Below are 14,600 nucleotides of genomic sequence, written 5' to 3'. Positions count from 1 at the left end.
GAAGAGAAGTTTGGCACTTGATGCAAAATTGCTGCTTGCACTTTTTCAGTGTGTGTCAACAATCCTTTTATAATACAGAGAGGACGCTATTTCTGGAGTCTAAATATCTGACAGTGTCATCTGTTAAGAATATTTTGTCAGTATTTATAACCAGTCTTTCATTATGGGTTTAAGGGAGTTGCAAACTAGGTAGTTGCCCAGTCCCCTTATCTCCTCAACACCTCCTTACTTAGGACAGCACCCCCTTCAGTAAGCTGACATCACCATTGACTTCACTTATATCACCAGATCACCAGATTTCATTTCTAAATGACCTTTTCACTATACTAGTCCACCAGGGAAATTAGGAGAGATAAATAAAATGTCTAAAAATGTGAAGGAAGCCATCATTTGTTGTCCACTTTTCTATAACACAGAAGCAGGTGCAAATAAAACATATTCATGCGGACATCTAAAAATTGAATCTAATTAAAGAAATATTTACTACTTATTTTTCCCCATTCTATATACCTTTGTACCTATATCTCCACCGGCATCTTTAATACACATCATTTTCCAGACTTGAAAATCACTTCGTAATTCCGTGACATTATCGATAGTATGGCGAAAAATGTTTTTTCCATTTTAGGATACAAAAGAAGCAAAGTGTATCATTATGGCTATCTATGGGGTGTTCAATTTATTATTTAGTCACACTGCCTTTTACTCGCTATGACAGCTCAGGAATGGGAAATTTAAAGAGACACTCAATTATTTTAAACAGAAAAGCTGCTATCAATTCAAAAGAGGAGCATTACCATTTAAATAGAGGTGAGGAAGTGGGAAAGCGTTGAACTGAGGTAAATACCGTATCTATTAGGTTGGTGAACTGGTTAATACCCCACTTTCAATTATGCCTCACCATAGGAGATGTGACTACTTCGGCTCAGTAGACTGAGTAGATGTCCCTACACCTCTCAGTCTGTGCAGTGGAATGTCTCAGTCTTCTCATTGTTCCGTTCTGGATGGCTTCCTAGAGACCGCTCTGAAGTTTTGGAACATCAAGCCAAGCTTTCTAGTGGTCACATTTGATTTTTGGTGTCTTAAACAGGATAGAAATCATTAGCTACCCATAAAGTGTATCAAACCCAGTTGGATTCATTTCTACGGTAAGGTTGCACTTCTAGAAGTGTCATTAATTCTAATAGAAATTCACAGAATACCTGCCCTTATTTCCACCGGGGTACAGTATGTAATAATAGGATTGGTTTTCTCATTAGATTGAAGAAATGGTTACAAAGTTTGTTCCCGGTGATCGCCCAGATGGATGATAAATTGGATCTTTTATCAGGGAATACAGTGTGCCCTGAAAAGTAAAATTGGCTGTAACTAAACTGAAGCTCTGGGTGTATGTGAAAGGCTCATAGTCACATACACTATATATATATATATATATATATATATATATATATATATATAGATAGATAGATATATGTGTATATATATATATATATATATATATATATATATATATATATATATATACAAAGGATAAGTTAGCCAGCAGCACTGTTGATTCCAAACTATTATATGGACCTGGCTTACACGTGCACACTGCTGGGCTAAATATACAGCAACAGAAGAATACAGCAGCACACTGCTAGCACAAAGATATAGATAAAGCATGAGTATATAGATAAAACATGAAAAGCTATACAGCTATGGTGCAATAAATGGAAATATAAAATTATGAAGTTATGAAATAGTGAGGTACTTAGCTTGCAATTTGGCAGCCAAATAGCTGAGACCGTCCCACCACGGTAATATATATATATATATATATATATATATATATATATATATATTGTGAGATGTAACCTGTGTCTTCTAGTTGTGAGCTTAAATTTGCTTTGGACTTGATTAAGGGAGGAATCCCGAAAGCTAGTCTCTAAAAATGCTGTTAGTCCAATAAAAAAAGGTATTACAAGATACTGCAACATTTTATGATTTGCATCACTGGACTAATATGGCTACTCAAATTTACTCTATATATATATATATATATATAGAGAGAGAGAGAGAGAGAGAGAGAGAGAGAGAGAGAGAGAGAGAGAGAGAGAGAGAGAGAGAGAGAGAGAGATGGGAAATATATACTTTACTACAGCCTTTTGGATGGGCAAAGAGGGACATTTATGGTTAATTTTTTATTTTTTTTAAATTAGAATTTTTACATTCACTTTTATATGCCTCAATACCTTTTTAGTTTAAATATAATTACACATAATTTCTGAATATAAAATGTTTAGTGCCAATTCACACTGCAGAAATTTTGTAATGAATTTCCTAGCTGAATTCCACAGTGGATCTTTGGCACTCACCACAATGGACCGGAATTGGCGACTATATCCTCTGCAGTTCTGGGCAGATTCTATTAAAACAATGAACCATGTTTGTAGTGGAAGTGGAACTTTCAATGTGTGAACAGATCAGGAAAATCCCATTGAAAACAATGGGAGGCTGCTGTAAGCAGGTTCTACAGAATTCTTATGAGAAATTTCCGCAGTGTGAATGGGGTCATAAGATCTAAATTGCATCAAATGATGGTATAATATGTAAGTTGAAATGGAAACAAAGACATGGGTCAAAAGTAGGGACATTTCCTTTGAAAAGAGGAAGAGGTAGGAAGAGGGGCCGAGGGGCCTTTGGCCAGCTGCTACCTCTGTACTCTCCATAGCTAAAATGCCCTAAAGCTGCAGTGACTTCTATATCCTGACAGGAAGAATAGACTTTTTATGACAGTCTGTACCTGCTGTGCTTTAGGCAGATTACAGACTGCTGTAAATGGTGGCATCTGCCCTGCTCTATTATTAATCATTCCCACCTACATAGTGATTCCAATAAGAGACAAGCAGTTTGTTGGAAAACTGTATATCCAGAGGCCTAAAATAAACTATTTAGAGGTATTTGCCAGGGAAATATAGAAATCTTTTGCTAATAATATTCCATCCCCAATATATCCGTTAACGTCCTACAGATGGATATCATGAATTTTTAAATAAAAGAGACGGTGTTTCTGTATTATTGATGACAGATGGTACACTACAGCCAGCTCTGCTGTGCAGGGAATCTTGCAGTAGATGGTACAGTTCAGTAATAATTAGAACAAGTTATGGTCCCCCAGGCTGGTCTTCCCACACTCACCGAACAGCTGGGTTGCTTCCTCTTCTTAAGACTGGGAAGGGAGTCTTGTGCCGGCTGTACCTGGTCTTTACATGCACCGCTGCACCACTCCTTGTTTATTTGGCTTTGAACAGATGGTGGTGAGATGGTGAATGCATCTTCTTCTGCCTCCAACCACCTCCTCAAACAAATTACTGAGCAACAATAACTTCCCAGCCAATTAATAGTACTTAGAAAGTTCCCAATACTAACATTGGGGAGCGCGGACGGCAGTCATGTCAGACACAGTCACAAAAGTGACCTAAATGAGACGTGACTTACAGCTAGAGCAGAGCTGCCTTTGTCATTTGGCAGAACTTTCTGTAATATCTGTGGTTGTACATAGATCTGCAGACAGTACAATGTCCAATGCTTTTGACATGCAGTCTCAGAGAAATCCTTGTTGACCAAAGTGTGCACCTTTTTCTTATTATAAACTGCACTAAAAAAAATAAGTGTGATTTTCTGGACTGACTTGTAGGTGGACGTATATGCTAAAGCTCCTGGGCTCCATTCTATAGTACTTATCCCATCAGATAGAATTTTGGGCATCCACGTCTAAACCTGAGTGTAGCCAATGAATGTTAGGCCTCTGTTCTGTATGTTTTTATAAGCAACTCAACAACATATTTCTTTGAGACAGTATTGAATGAGTAGACTAGATAGACAGACAGATAGGAAGATGATAGATAGATAGATAGATAGATAGATAGATAGATATAGATATGAAATAGACAGATAGGAAGATGATAGATAGACAGACAGACAGGAAGATGATAGATATGAGATAGATAGATAGATAGATAGATAGATAGATAGATAGAGATATGGGAGATAGATAGATAGATAAATAGATAGATAGATAGATAGATAGATAGATAGATAGAAAGATATAGATATGGGAGATAGATAGATAGATAGATATAGATATGAGATAGACAGATAGATAGATAGATAGATAGATAGATAGATAGATAGATAGATATGAGATAGATAGATAAATAGATATGAGATTGAAAGATGGATATGAGAGAGATAGATAGATAGATAGATATGAGAGAGATAGATAGATAGATAGATATGAGATAGATAGATAGATATGAGATAGATAGATAGATAGATAGATAGATAGATAGATAGATAGATAGATAGATATGAGATAGATATGAGATAGATAGTTATGGGATAGATAGATAGATAGATAGACAGATAGATATGAGAGCGATAGATAGATAAATCTTGTGACATGTCTGGCAAATGTTTTTTAAAAATGAATGTATATATTGCACAAAATATGATTTTTTACTAATAACTGGATGTTACTGAAAGCATCAAAAAGACATACTGTGCAGAAATCCTGCAGGTGATGATGGGATTATTCGCACCAGTATGAAATGTGTAAATTAACATTACGATAGTCAGAGAAATCCATAGCACTCCACTTATCACCAAAAAGTTTTATGTCTTAGTTACAATATATACTGTGTCTCTAGATCTGACGCCTAGATAACACCTCTTGTCAGTACATTTGTGATTCTGTGTCAAATTTATTAATAGGCCCAAAAACTGAATCACATGACGTTTCACTAGTTTATCTATGGGTAGTAAGGAAAAGCAAATGCTTGTCTTTCAAACTACTTACAATGTATTTATTGGTGACATGTAGCATTCTGTAAGAATGCAACATGTGTCCCCCAGACACTGCGGGCTAGCCCTTTCATAAATGGGAGGCTGATATCCCGGATTTGTCTGAAAGTCAGTGGAAGGAGGTTGAAGGCTCTTATTATTCCACAGTAGTCAGTAGCAGAGATATTCTGATACAATCTAGATATGTTTTGAGATTTTATTATACCCCTGCTAAGTTTAAATGCATTGGTGTTTCTTCATCTGATCTGTGTTTCTGCTGTTCTTCCAAAATCGGTACCTTTTTGCATGCTGTGTGGGAGTGTCCCGTCATTGCTCTCTTCTGGAGGGAGGTGATGGGGTTTTTGGGTGACAATCTAGACTTCCCAATCTTACTCACCCCTGTAGTATGCCTACTGGGAATCATTAATGAGGTGGTTCCTAGTTCGCATAGACGCCTACTGATTCGCTTCCTGCTGTTCTGTGCCTGTAAAGTGGTAGTAATGACCTGGAAGGACACTTCCCCTCCCCCACTGTCTTGTTGGTTGACTTTGGTTAACAAATATGTCCCGTTATACCAGGCTCTGTATGTCAGTCCTAAGTGCCCTAAGAAATTTGACAAAGTATGGACCCCATGGCTTCTGCTGGATGTGTCGGCGGACCCCCGGCTAGACTATCCCAATAGCTTTTCTAAGTATGCGTCTGTTCTTAAGGGATGGGGCTGGGTTGGGGGGGGGGGGGGGGGGGTGGTTGGTGTTACCAGGATGTATGCTTGAAGGTGTGTGAGTGTGTCTGTATGTGTTGGGCTTCCTCCGGTTGGGTTTCAGATGCACCCTTCTGTTTTACTGGCACAATTACATTTTATGCATACTTTTTATTTCTGTTACTGTGCTGGAGCTGGTCTCTGAGACCTACCGAGTCTGTTGTATATGTTCTATCTTGTTCCACTGTGGGTGGTGTTTGTCAATTAAATTGTGAAACATAAATAAATTAAAAAAAAGAATGCAACATGTGGAACTCCTAGGGCTCTTAGGTGATCTGTGTTTGGTTCTGTAGAATGGTAGGGAGACAGGTTTTGATGCTGTATTGTGGCTTTTTAAGGCTGATATTGGTAAAAGTTGCAAGATGGTGTTTATAAACAGTGCAATTTAGATGCAAGAGTGATTTATAGCTGCAAAATTATCAAATATTCTTAGTGAACGTACAGATATGAATTGGATATATAAATAAATATATATATATATATATATATATATATATATATATATATATTGGCTCACAGTTGGAAATTATCGTGTTTAGATAGATTTATCACTTCGTGATGCCAGGGCACCGTTAACCTACACTGTCCGAGGATACAACAGCTTCTCCTGGGCCAGGCGCGGGATAATTAATACACCGATGCCAGGTTATGGATAACTGTCTCTTTAATTGGCTGGAGGTAGCAGAGCTCAAACAATACAGACTTTGGTTGCAGAGGGATTGGCAGACTGGAACCTGGGGAGCCTGTCGCCTTGCTGGGAGTTGAATGCAGCTTTAAGATTAGTAGCAGCAGACACTGACTTGAAAGACTTAACTTGACTGATTAACTGAAGTAGAGATTTTCCCCAAGAGCTTTGCTTTCCGACAGGCTTTGACAATTCACCTGAGTGCTGGGGGCTTTCCTGAGATTTGGCATGGCTGTGGAATTTAGTAGACTTCTCCATCGATTCCCTTCTCCTTGGCTTGCTAGCTGGAACACACTCTCCTTTCCTCCAAACTCCCTGTCTCAACTCCTTCTCCTCATAAGACTGAACAGCTCCTCCAACCCTACACTACTTAAGGGCTAGGTTTGGGGGTCTCCCATTGGGTATTAGGGTCTCCTGGTCCCACTGCCATAATCTCTTACAGAGAGGTATAGAGCATAAATGGCCACATAACATAACATAGCAATAAATCCCATTATTACAAGTTAGACAATGGAGCATTGGGCCCAACAAATAGACAGATAGACAACAGGGATGTAGACACACACACACACACACACACACATATAAATATATTTACATAATACACTATTAATCAGAGGACTTTCTCAATTGGTTCCCTCTGCTCAGACTTCTGCCTTCACTTTGTGCTGTAATTCTGGGTTATCAGATTTTCTATATATATATTTCTATACTTCCACCAGCAGCTGTTATTATTGGACCCTTTATTGACATGTCTATGAGTATTCTACTCTGATTGATATTGACCTGAAATTGTGTTTAAAGAAATTTATTAAACTATTTACTTCTATTTGCCTCTAGGATCTCGACTCCGTCAGGAAGATTTTCCTCCTCGGATTGTAGAACATCCATCAGACGTAATAGTGTCCAAGGGAGAGCCTACCACATTAAACTGCAAGGCAGAAGGCAGACCTGTGCCAACAATCGAGTGGTACAAAGATCTGGAGAGAGTAGAAACTGACAAAGATGACCCCCGCTCCCACCGAATGTTGCTCCCCAGCGGATCTTTATTTTTCTTACGCATTGTTCATGGGCGAAGGAGTAAACCGGATGAAGGAAGCTATGTGTGCGTTGCCCGGAATTATCTTGGTGAAGCCATGAGTCGAAATGCATCACTGGAAGTTGCCTGTAAGTCTTTTAAAATTTTTGTATTTACTAAAGCATGTATACAATGTCCCTATATTGGAATAATCCCTCCAAAAAAAAACAATCCTCTGGGCCATGCCTAATGCAGGGCATGGGGCATGAATGGGGCATGACACTGAAAATGGAAGAACACCAAAGAAATTAGTCATACTCTGCCCCCTAAAGACCATGTCTAGGCATTGGGTTAATTTTTCCAGTTGTGTATCTTACATTTTTTTGCAGGTCCATTGACAGTAATTGTTCATCAAGAAACAGACAGAAATGATACAACACATTAATAATGTCTCTGTAATCCTCCGGTTCATGAAACCTAAAGTGGTTTTCTGGCAAAAAGAAACACTTTTTTTAAGTCATATTCAAGTGTCTGATCCCTGCCGCTGCTGTTCCAATGGTGCCCGATCCCCACCAATCAGTGCTTTCTGGTCTCTATCTCAACCAATGGGCAAGGTAGGTCAAAACTTTGACCTGTAATTAGCGGAGCTGGCATCTCAAGATGGGAGCAGGGAATGCTGATTAGCATAGATCGGGCAATGCCAGGATGGCAGTGGTGGGGATCAGGGAAGGTGAGTATTCCACACGTTTTATTATCCCAGCCTGAGACCTTTACAAAACTGTTTAGTGCCAGACTACCCCTTTAACAAAATGAAAACAAACAACGTTTATAAAAAAGATATACATATAATGAAGTTCCAGTGTGTAGTACTATATGGCCATATTCACAATGGGACTCTGCTGCAACGGAATTTCCGACTGGAATCCAGCATAAAAATTCAGAGATTCTATTGCAGAAGAGTCACATGGTTTTCAACAGGATTCTGCTGCACCATACACATCAGGATTTCCCCAGTGGAAACATCTGCTGTGGAAATCCCGATTCCGGCCTCCGCTGAAAGAATTGACATTTTCAATTTTTTAGGCAGAATAGGTACAGAAATGCATCACCGTCTATGAAGACGACACATTTCCGAGCGGTCCTAGTGCTGGCATTTTCTGACAGTGCCTGCTATTTGCGGAGTGTCCGCCGATGTTTCCCAGGCAGACATTCCCAAATATTCCACTGTATAAAAATTGCCTATTTTTTTAATGAAAGTAATTGCAATGCTCCCACTGCAATATTGTGATAGCCCTGGAGAGCTAGAGGGCATGCTGAATACATTCACTGATACACAAGCTGTCTAAAGGGGAAATACACCTAAAAAGTAAATCTTCTGATATTTTGACATATGTAAGAACAGTGTTTCCCAACCAGTGTGCCTCCAGCTGTTGCAAAACTACAACTCCCAGCATGCCCAGACAGCCAAAGTAGTTTTGCAATGGCCGGAGGCTAGAGATGAGCGAACTTACAGTAAATTCGATTCGTCACGAACTTCTCGGCTCGGCAGTTGATGAATTTTCCTGCATAAAATAGTTCAGCTTTCCGGTGCTCCGGTGGGCTGGAAAAGGTGGATACAGACCTAGGAGACTCTTTCCTAGGACTGTATCCATCTTTTCCAGCCCACCGGAGCACCTGAAAGCTGAACTAATTTATGCAGGATAAGTCATCAACTGCCGAGCCGAGAAGTTCGTGACGAATCGAATTTACTGTAAGTTCGCTGATCTCTACCGGAGGCACATTGTTTGCAAAACACTGTGGTAGGTAGAACATTTGTTAAATATTTCCCCTTTATATAGGGTATTGCCATTTAGACCTGTCTGCCGTTTACTCTATGGCGGGGTCTTCAACCTGCGGACCTCCAGATGTTGCAAAACTACAACTCCCAGCATGCCCGGACAGCCAACGGCTGTCCGGGCATGCTGGGAGTTGTAGTTTTGCAACATCTGGAGGTCCGCAGTTTGAAGACCACTGCTCTATGGAAATCTTCAGTACAATAACTGGTTGTAAATATAGTCAGATTTTGCAGCAGTACATTAGCCGTGTATCTAAATGCTGCAGAATTTTAATGAAATGTCCTGAAATCCCTGTCATTCCGTAATGAAAGCATCGTCCGCCTTTATTTCGGCTGATCTATTGGTCCTCGCTCCTCTGTGTACTTTGCAATTCAAATGTGTACTAAGCAAACACCAAGACATTACCCTACTAGAACCCCGCGGTTGATCTCACAACCCTGTCTACAGAAAGGCCGTCTGAAGGTCACCCCTGAAGTGAGAAACCACCATTAAAGACCTGAGAAATAAAAGTGCAGGTTAGATATTTTAAGGGGATAGATCACAGAACATTATTTAAAACCATCACATCATCTCTGTAATGGTTCCATGGGCCCAGAAAAGAAAGGCCGCTTCACTATTCATTCAGCCTTTGAAGCATAGCTGACTGAATTCTTCAATTGTGCCCTTTGGGGATTCACAGCACAGATCCTCATCTGACACAATAATAGCGGAGAGCTCTTAGTTGAGTTTTAATATCGCCCTTTTCCCCATTCGTAATATTATTCCTGTTCCTTTTGATTTAAAGACAGATAAATATCAATTTGGGCATTAGAACCGTTTAAAAAAAATATATATATATATATATATTTTTTTTACTAAAGTGCGAAGTGCGATTGTTGAAATTTTAAATTCGGATATATTTTAGGTTAAAGTTTTTATTTTAGGATTTTGAATTAAGAGTTTCAAAATTTGGCAATTTGCTATGTGACTGTTCGCTTAAAGAGTAGAGATCAAATACAATATAAGTAAAACAACTAATAATAACAGCATCAAAATAAATACTACTACTGTTACCATTAGTAGTAGTGGTAATAATAACAGCAACAACAATAATAATGATAATAATAATAATAATAATAATAATAATAATAAATATAATAACATTTTTTAAATAAAATACAGTACTAAATATAAAAAAGATAATAATAATAATAATAATAATAATGATAATAATGCTATACATACTATTACTACTTCTAGTAGTAATATAAGCTATAAACAAAAATAAACTAAAATCATAAAATGATATATAAAATGATATATATATATATATATATATATATATATATATATATATACATACACAATATTATATTGAAAATAATAAATAGTATAAATAATAATAAGATAAATACATAATGCAATAAGAAAAATAATAATAATGATAATAATCATTTAAATACTATTACTACTTTCTACTAGTATAGAAGGAAGGAATTGGTCAGCGTGGAAAGTGCAGAAAATCCCTTTATTCGATAAAATCCAAATCACAGGACAGGGTAACCAACAATGACGCGTTTCAGGCGTGGACCGCGGGCGGTCCACGCCTGAAACGCGTCATTGTTGGTTACCCTGTCCTGTGATTTGGACTTTATCGAATAAAGGGATTTTCTGCACTTTCCACGCTGGCCAATTCCTTCCTTCTATGCCTGTTGGTGTTGCCGCACACCGGCCGTGCTGTGGACGGGACCTAGATTTGGTGAGCTGATCTCCACATCTCTGCTGCTTACTTTCTACTAGAAGTAATATTTATTTAAACAAAAATATGTAAAATTATATATATATATATATATATATATATATATATATTAATCGAAAATAATAAATTAAATAATAATATTAAAGGGGTATTCCAGGCAAAACCTTTTTTTATATATATCAACTGGCTCCGGAAAGTTAAACAGATTTGTAAATTACTTCTATTAAAAAAATCTTAATCCTTCCAATAGTTATTAGCTTCTGAAGTTTTCTGTATAACTGCTCAATGATGATGTCACGTCCCGGGAGCTGTGCATGATGGGAAAATATCCCCATAGGAACTGCACAGCTCCCGGGACGTGAGTCATCAGAGAGCAGTTAGACAGAAAACAACAACTCAACTTCAGAAGCTAATAACTATTGGAAGGATTAAGATTTTTTAATAGAAGTAATTTACAAATCTGTTTAACTTTCCGGAGCCAGTTGATATATAAAAAAAAGTTTTGGCCTGGAATACCCCTTTAATACTTAAGAAGAATAAGAGAAAAAATGTAAATGCTTCAAAATCTACAAATGATAAAAGCAAAAGGATACATTGATGATATATTTTAGATATTTAGATAACTTATATTATATACTATTTGTACTGCAGCTGCTACCACTACTACTAGTAGTAGTAATGTTATTCATAAACAAAAATAAATATATTAAATATTATTATTATCATTTTTTTTAAATAATAATGTAAATGCATAAGAAAAAAATACCTTGAGAAGCTTCAAATTATGAATGATAAAAGTTATAAATGATTAAAGTTATAAATGATAAAAGTTATAAATGATTAAAGTTATAAATGATAAAAGTTATATATGATAAAAGTTATAAATGATTAAAGTTATAAATGATAAAAGTTATATATGATAAAAGTTATAAATGATAAAAGTTATAAATGATAAAAGTTATAAATGATTAAAGTTATAAATGATAAAAGTTATAAATGATAAAAGTTATAAATGATAAAAGTTATAAATGATAAAAGTTAACTTTCCTTTAAGGATGTATTGATGATATATATCAGAGATTTATAGGGGGAAAAAAAAACTAAGTTATGGTCCTTAAACAGCGGTAAACAAGCATCTCATCTGGCTACAGTCAATGGTATCCCCCAGAGACCAGAGTCGTAGCCCCAGGTGTTAAATGTATGGCAGCAGCTTGATCTATCGACCAGGGTAAGAGGGTGCTGCGGCCAAAATGAAAATATATGAAAAATTAATGAAGTCCTGAGATTATTATTTATTTGCTTTGCCCAGTACTGGATTTAAATTGAGATATGTTGTTGAAGATTTCCCCCACAAACAAGGTTTGTTTTTCAAAGGTCAGCGGGGGTTATAATAGGGAATACATTTAGGATTTTATTTTCTTCCCAGAAAGTAAAATAGAATTTGCACTTTATTAGTTTTTTTTTTTTTTTTGGTACTCGCTAGATGGATTGGTCAGTGCAGCCCCTCTCCTGGGAACCATTGACTCACACAGAAAATATTGTCTTCTCTGCACTTAGTATTTAGGATTGTGTTACTGCTCAGAGTGTGGAAGGGTGATGGTGATTTTATTTTTTAATAGAAAAGCGATAGGATATACAATGAAGTATCTTGACTCTTTGATTTGTATTTAGCTTTGCACATACCTTGTGATGAGGTCAAACATAAAATGGGGCCTTATAAAAGGGATCAGGGGAGGGGGGGGGGGGGGTTATTGTTCCACAATGCTGGATGATCCACAACCTAGTTACTCGCTATAGTTTAAAGGGGTTGTCCAGGAAAAAACTTTTTTATATATATATCAACTGGCTCCACAGATTTGTAAATTCCTTCTATTAAAAAATCTTAATCCTTTCAGTACTTATGAGCTTCTGAAGTTTAGGTTGTTCTTTTCTGTCTAAGTGCTCTCTGATGACACGTGTCCCGGGAAATGCCCAGTTTAGAAGCAAATCCCCATAGCAAACTTCTTCTAAACTGGGCGTTTCCCGAGACACGTGTCATCAGAGAGCACTTAGACAGAAAAGAACAATCTTAACTTCAGAAGCTCATAAGTACTGAAAGGATTAAGATTTTTTAATAGAAGTAATTTACAAATCTGTTTAACTTTCTGGAGCCAGTTGAGATATAAAATTCCACCCATAAGCTTTAGTGCTTAACCAGAAAACACACAGGCACCTTTATACTATGCTATGTATGTTTGTCTATATAAACTGAGACAATTTATTACCGTATTTTTCACCCTATAGGACGCTCCGGCATATAAGACGCACCCAATTTTAAATGAGGAAAATCTAGAATACAATGTAAAGTATAGGCCACATTGATCTTCAACCAGCAGACCTCCAGATGTTGCAAAACTACAACTCCCAGCATGTCCGGACAGCCACTGGCTGTCTGGGCATGCTGGGAGTTGTAGTTTTGCAACATCTGGAGGTCCGCAGGTTGAAGATCGCTGGTATAGGAGGTAATACTCACGTGTCCCTGCCGCTCCGTAACCGTCAACGCTCGTCACCGCTGCCCTGGATGTTGCCCTCTATTGCTGTCGCCGCGTCCCCGGGGTGTCACCGTTGCACCGGAACGTCTCTGATGCCTGGTATCCTCGCTCTCCATCGCCGCCATCACGCCGCTATGCACGGGCGGCGTGATGACGACGAAGGAGAGCGCCAGCCATGCAGGGGATCCCAGCACGGAGCAGGCACCGAGGAGGCAGGTAAGGTCCCTCCCGGTGCAGCCGGGTTAGTGTCACTTTCCCTTCAGATGCGGCGGTCAGCTTTGATCGCCTCGTCTGAAGGGTTAATACAGGGCATCACCGAGATCGGTGATGTCCTGTATTAGCCGCGGGTCCCGGCCATTGATGGCCGCAGGGACCGCCGCGATATGTGTGTATTCGCCGTATAAGACGCACCAACTTTTCCCCCCCAGTTTTGGGGAAGAAAAAGTGTGTCTTATACGGCAAAAAATACGGTAGATCATTGTGCAAGTATCACAATAGCTGCTTTGGTGGCCATGATACCCACTTTTATGGCTACTGTTCCTTTGAGTATCAATGGAACAGTATCAGAGTAATGGATATGTAATCCTATAAATGGTCATAGTACATTTACCGCCTCTATGATTTGGGAGTCCATAGTTGAAGATTGATTGGAGTAAATCAAGTGTAATGGTAGTTGCATGGTTTAGTTGTGTAGCTCCGATCATGCTCCAGTGTAGGGTCACACGTAATGGATCCGCAGCATGAAATACACTGCAGATCCGTTACGTGTGACCCTACCCTAAATCTCCTACATTTTTGTAGTCTGAAACTTGTCCGAAACCATAGTGATCAGAAGACTCATGCAAGTCTATCTTGATCCGTGTAGCCTCAAGGTTTAGGCCATGAAGTTGTGGAAGATTTAAATAGATATCCTGCCCCTGTAGTGTGATCAGAGGTACATTATAAGCTGGTCATTATCTATCTATGTATCTCATGTATCTCTCTCTCATATCTATATATCTATCTATCTATCTATTTATCTATCTTATATCTATCGATCTTTTCTATCTATCTAGCTATCTAATATCTATCTATCTCATATCTCTCTTATATCTACCAATCTATCTAATATCTATATCATACCTATCTACCATCTATGTACTGTATCTATCTCATATTTATCTATTATCTATTTATCTATGGTTTCTCCACTGTTCAGATCCAATCCTG

The 14,600-nt window shown here is 38.0% G+C and overlaps 1 protein-coding gene across 8 annotated transcripts in view; it reads left to right on the top strand.

Moving 5' to 3' along the window:
- Nucleotides 1-14,600, top strand: part of ROBO2 (roundabout guidance receptor 2) — a 524,692-nt gene that overhangs the window by 68,293 nt on the left and 441,799 nt on the right. For all 8 annotated transcript variants that reach the window (XM_056559374.1, XM_056559371.1, XM_056559377.1 and 5 more), the window contains exon 2: nucleotides 7,110-7,436. In XM_056559374.1, the coding sequence (XP_056415349.1) occupies nucleotides 7,110-7,436 (327 nt within the window). The remainder of the gene's footprint in view (nucleotides 1-7,109; nucleotides 7,437-14,600) is intronic.

Source organism: Hyla sarda, chromosome 2, assembly GCF_029499605.1.
Source record: "Hyla sarda isolate aHylSar1 chromosome 2, aHylSar1.hap1, whole genome shotgun sequence".
Taxonomy (NCBI): Eukaryota; Metazoa; Chordata; class Amphibia; order Anura; family Hylidae; genus Hyla; species Hyla sarda.
This window is presented reverse-complemented; position numbering and strand designations above follow the sequence as displayed.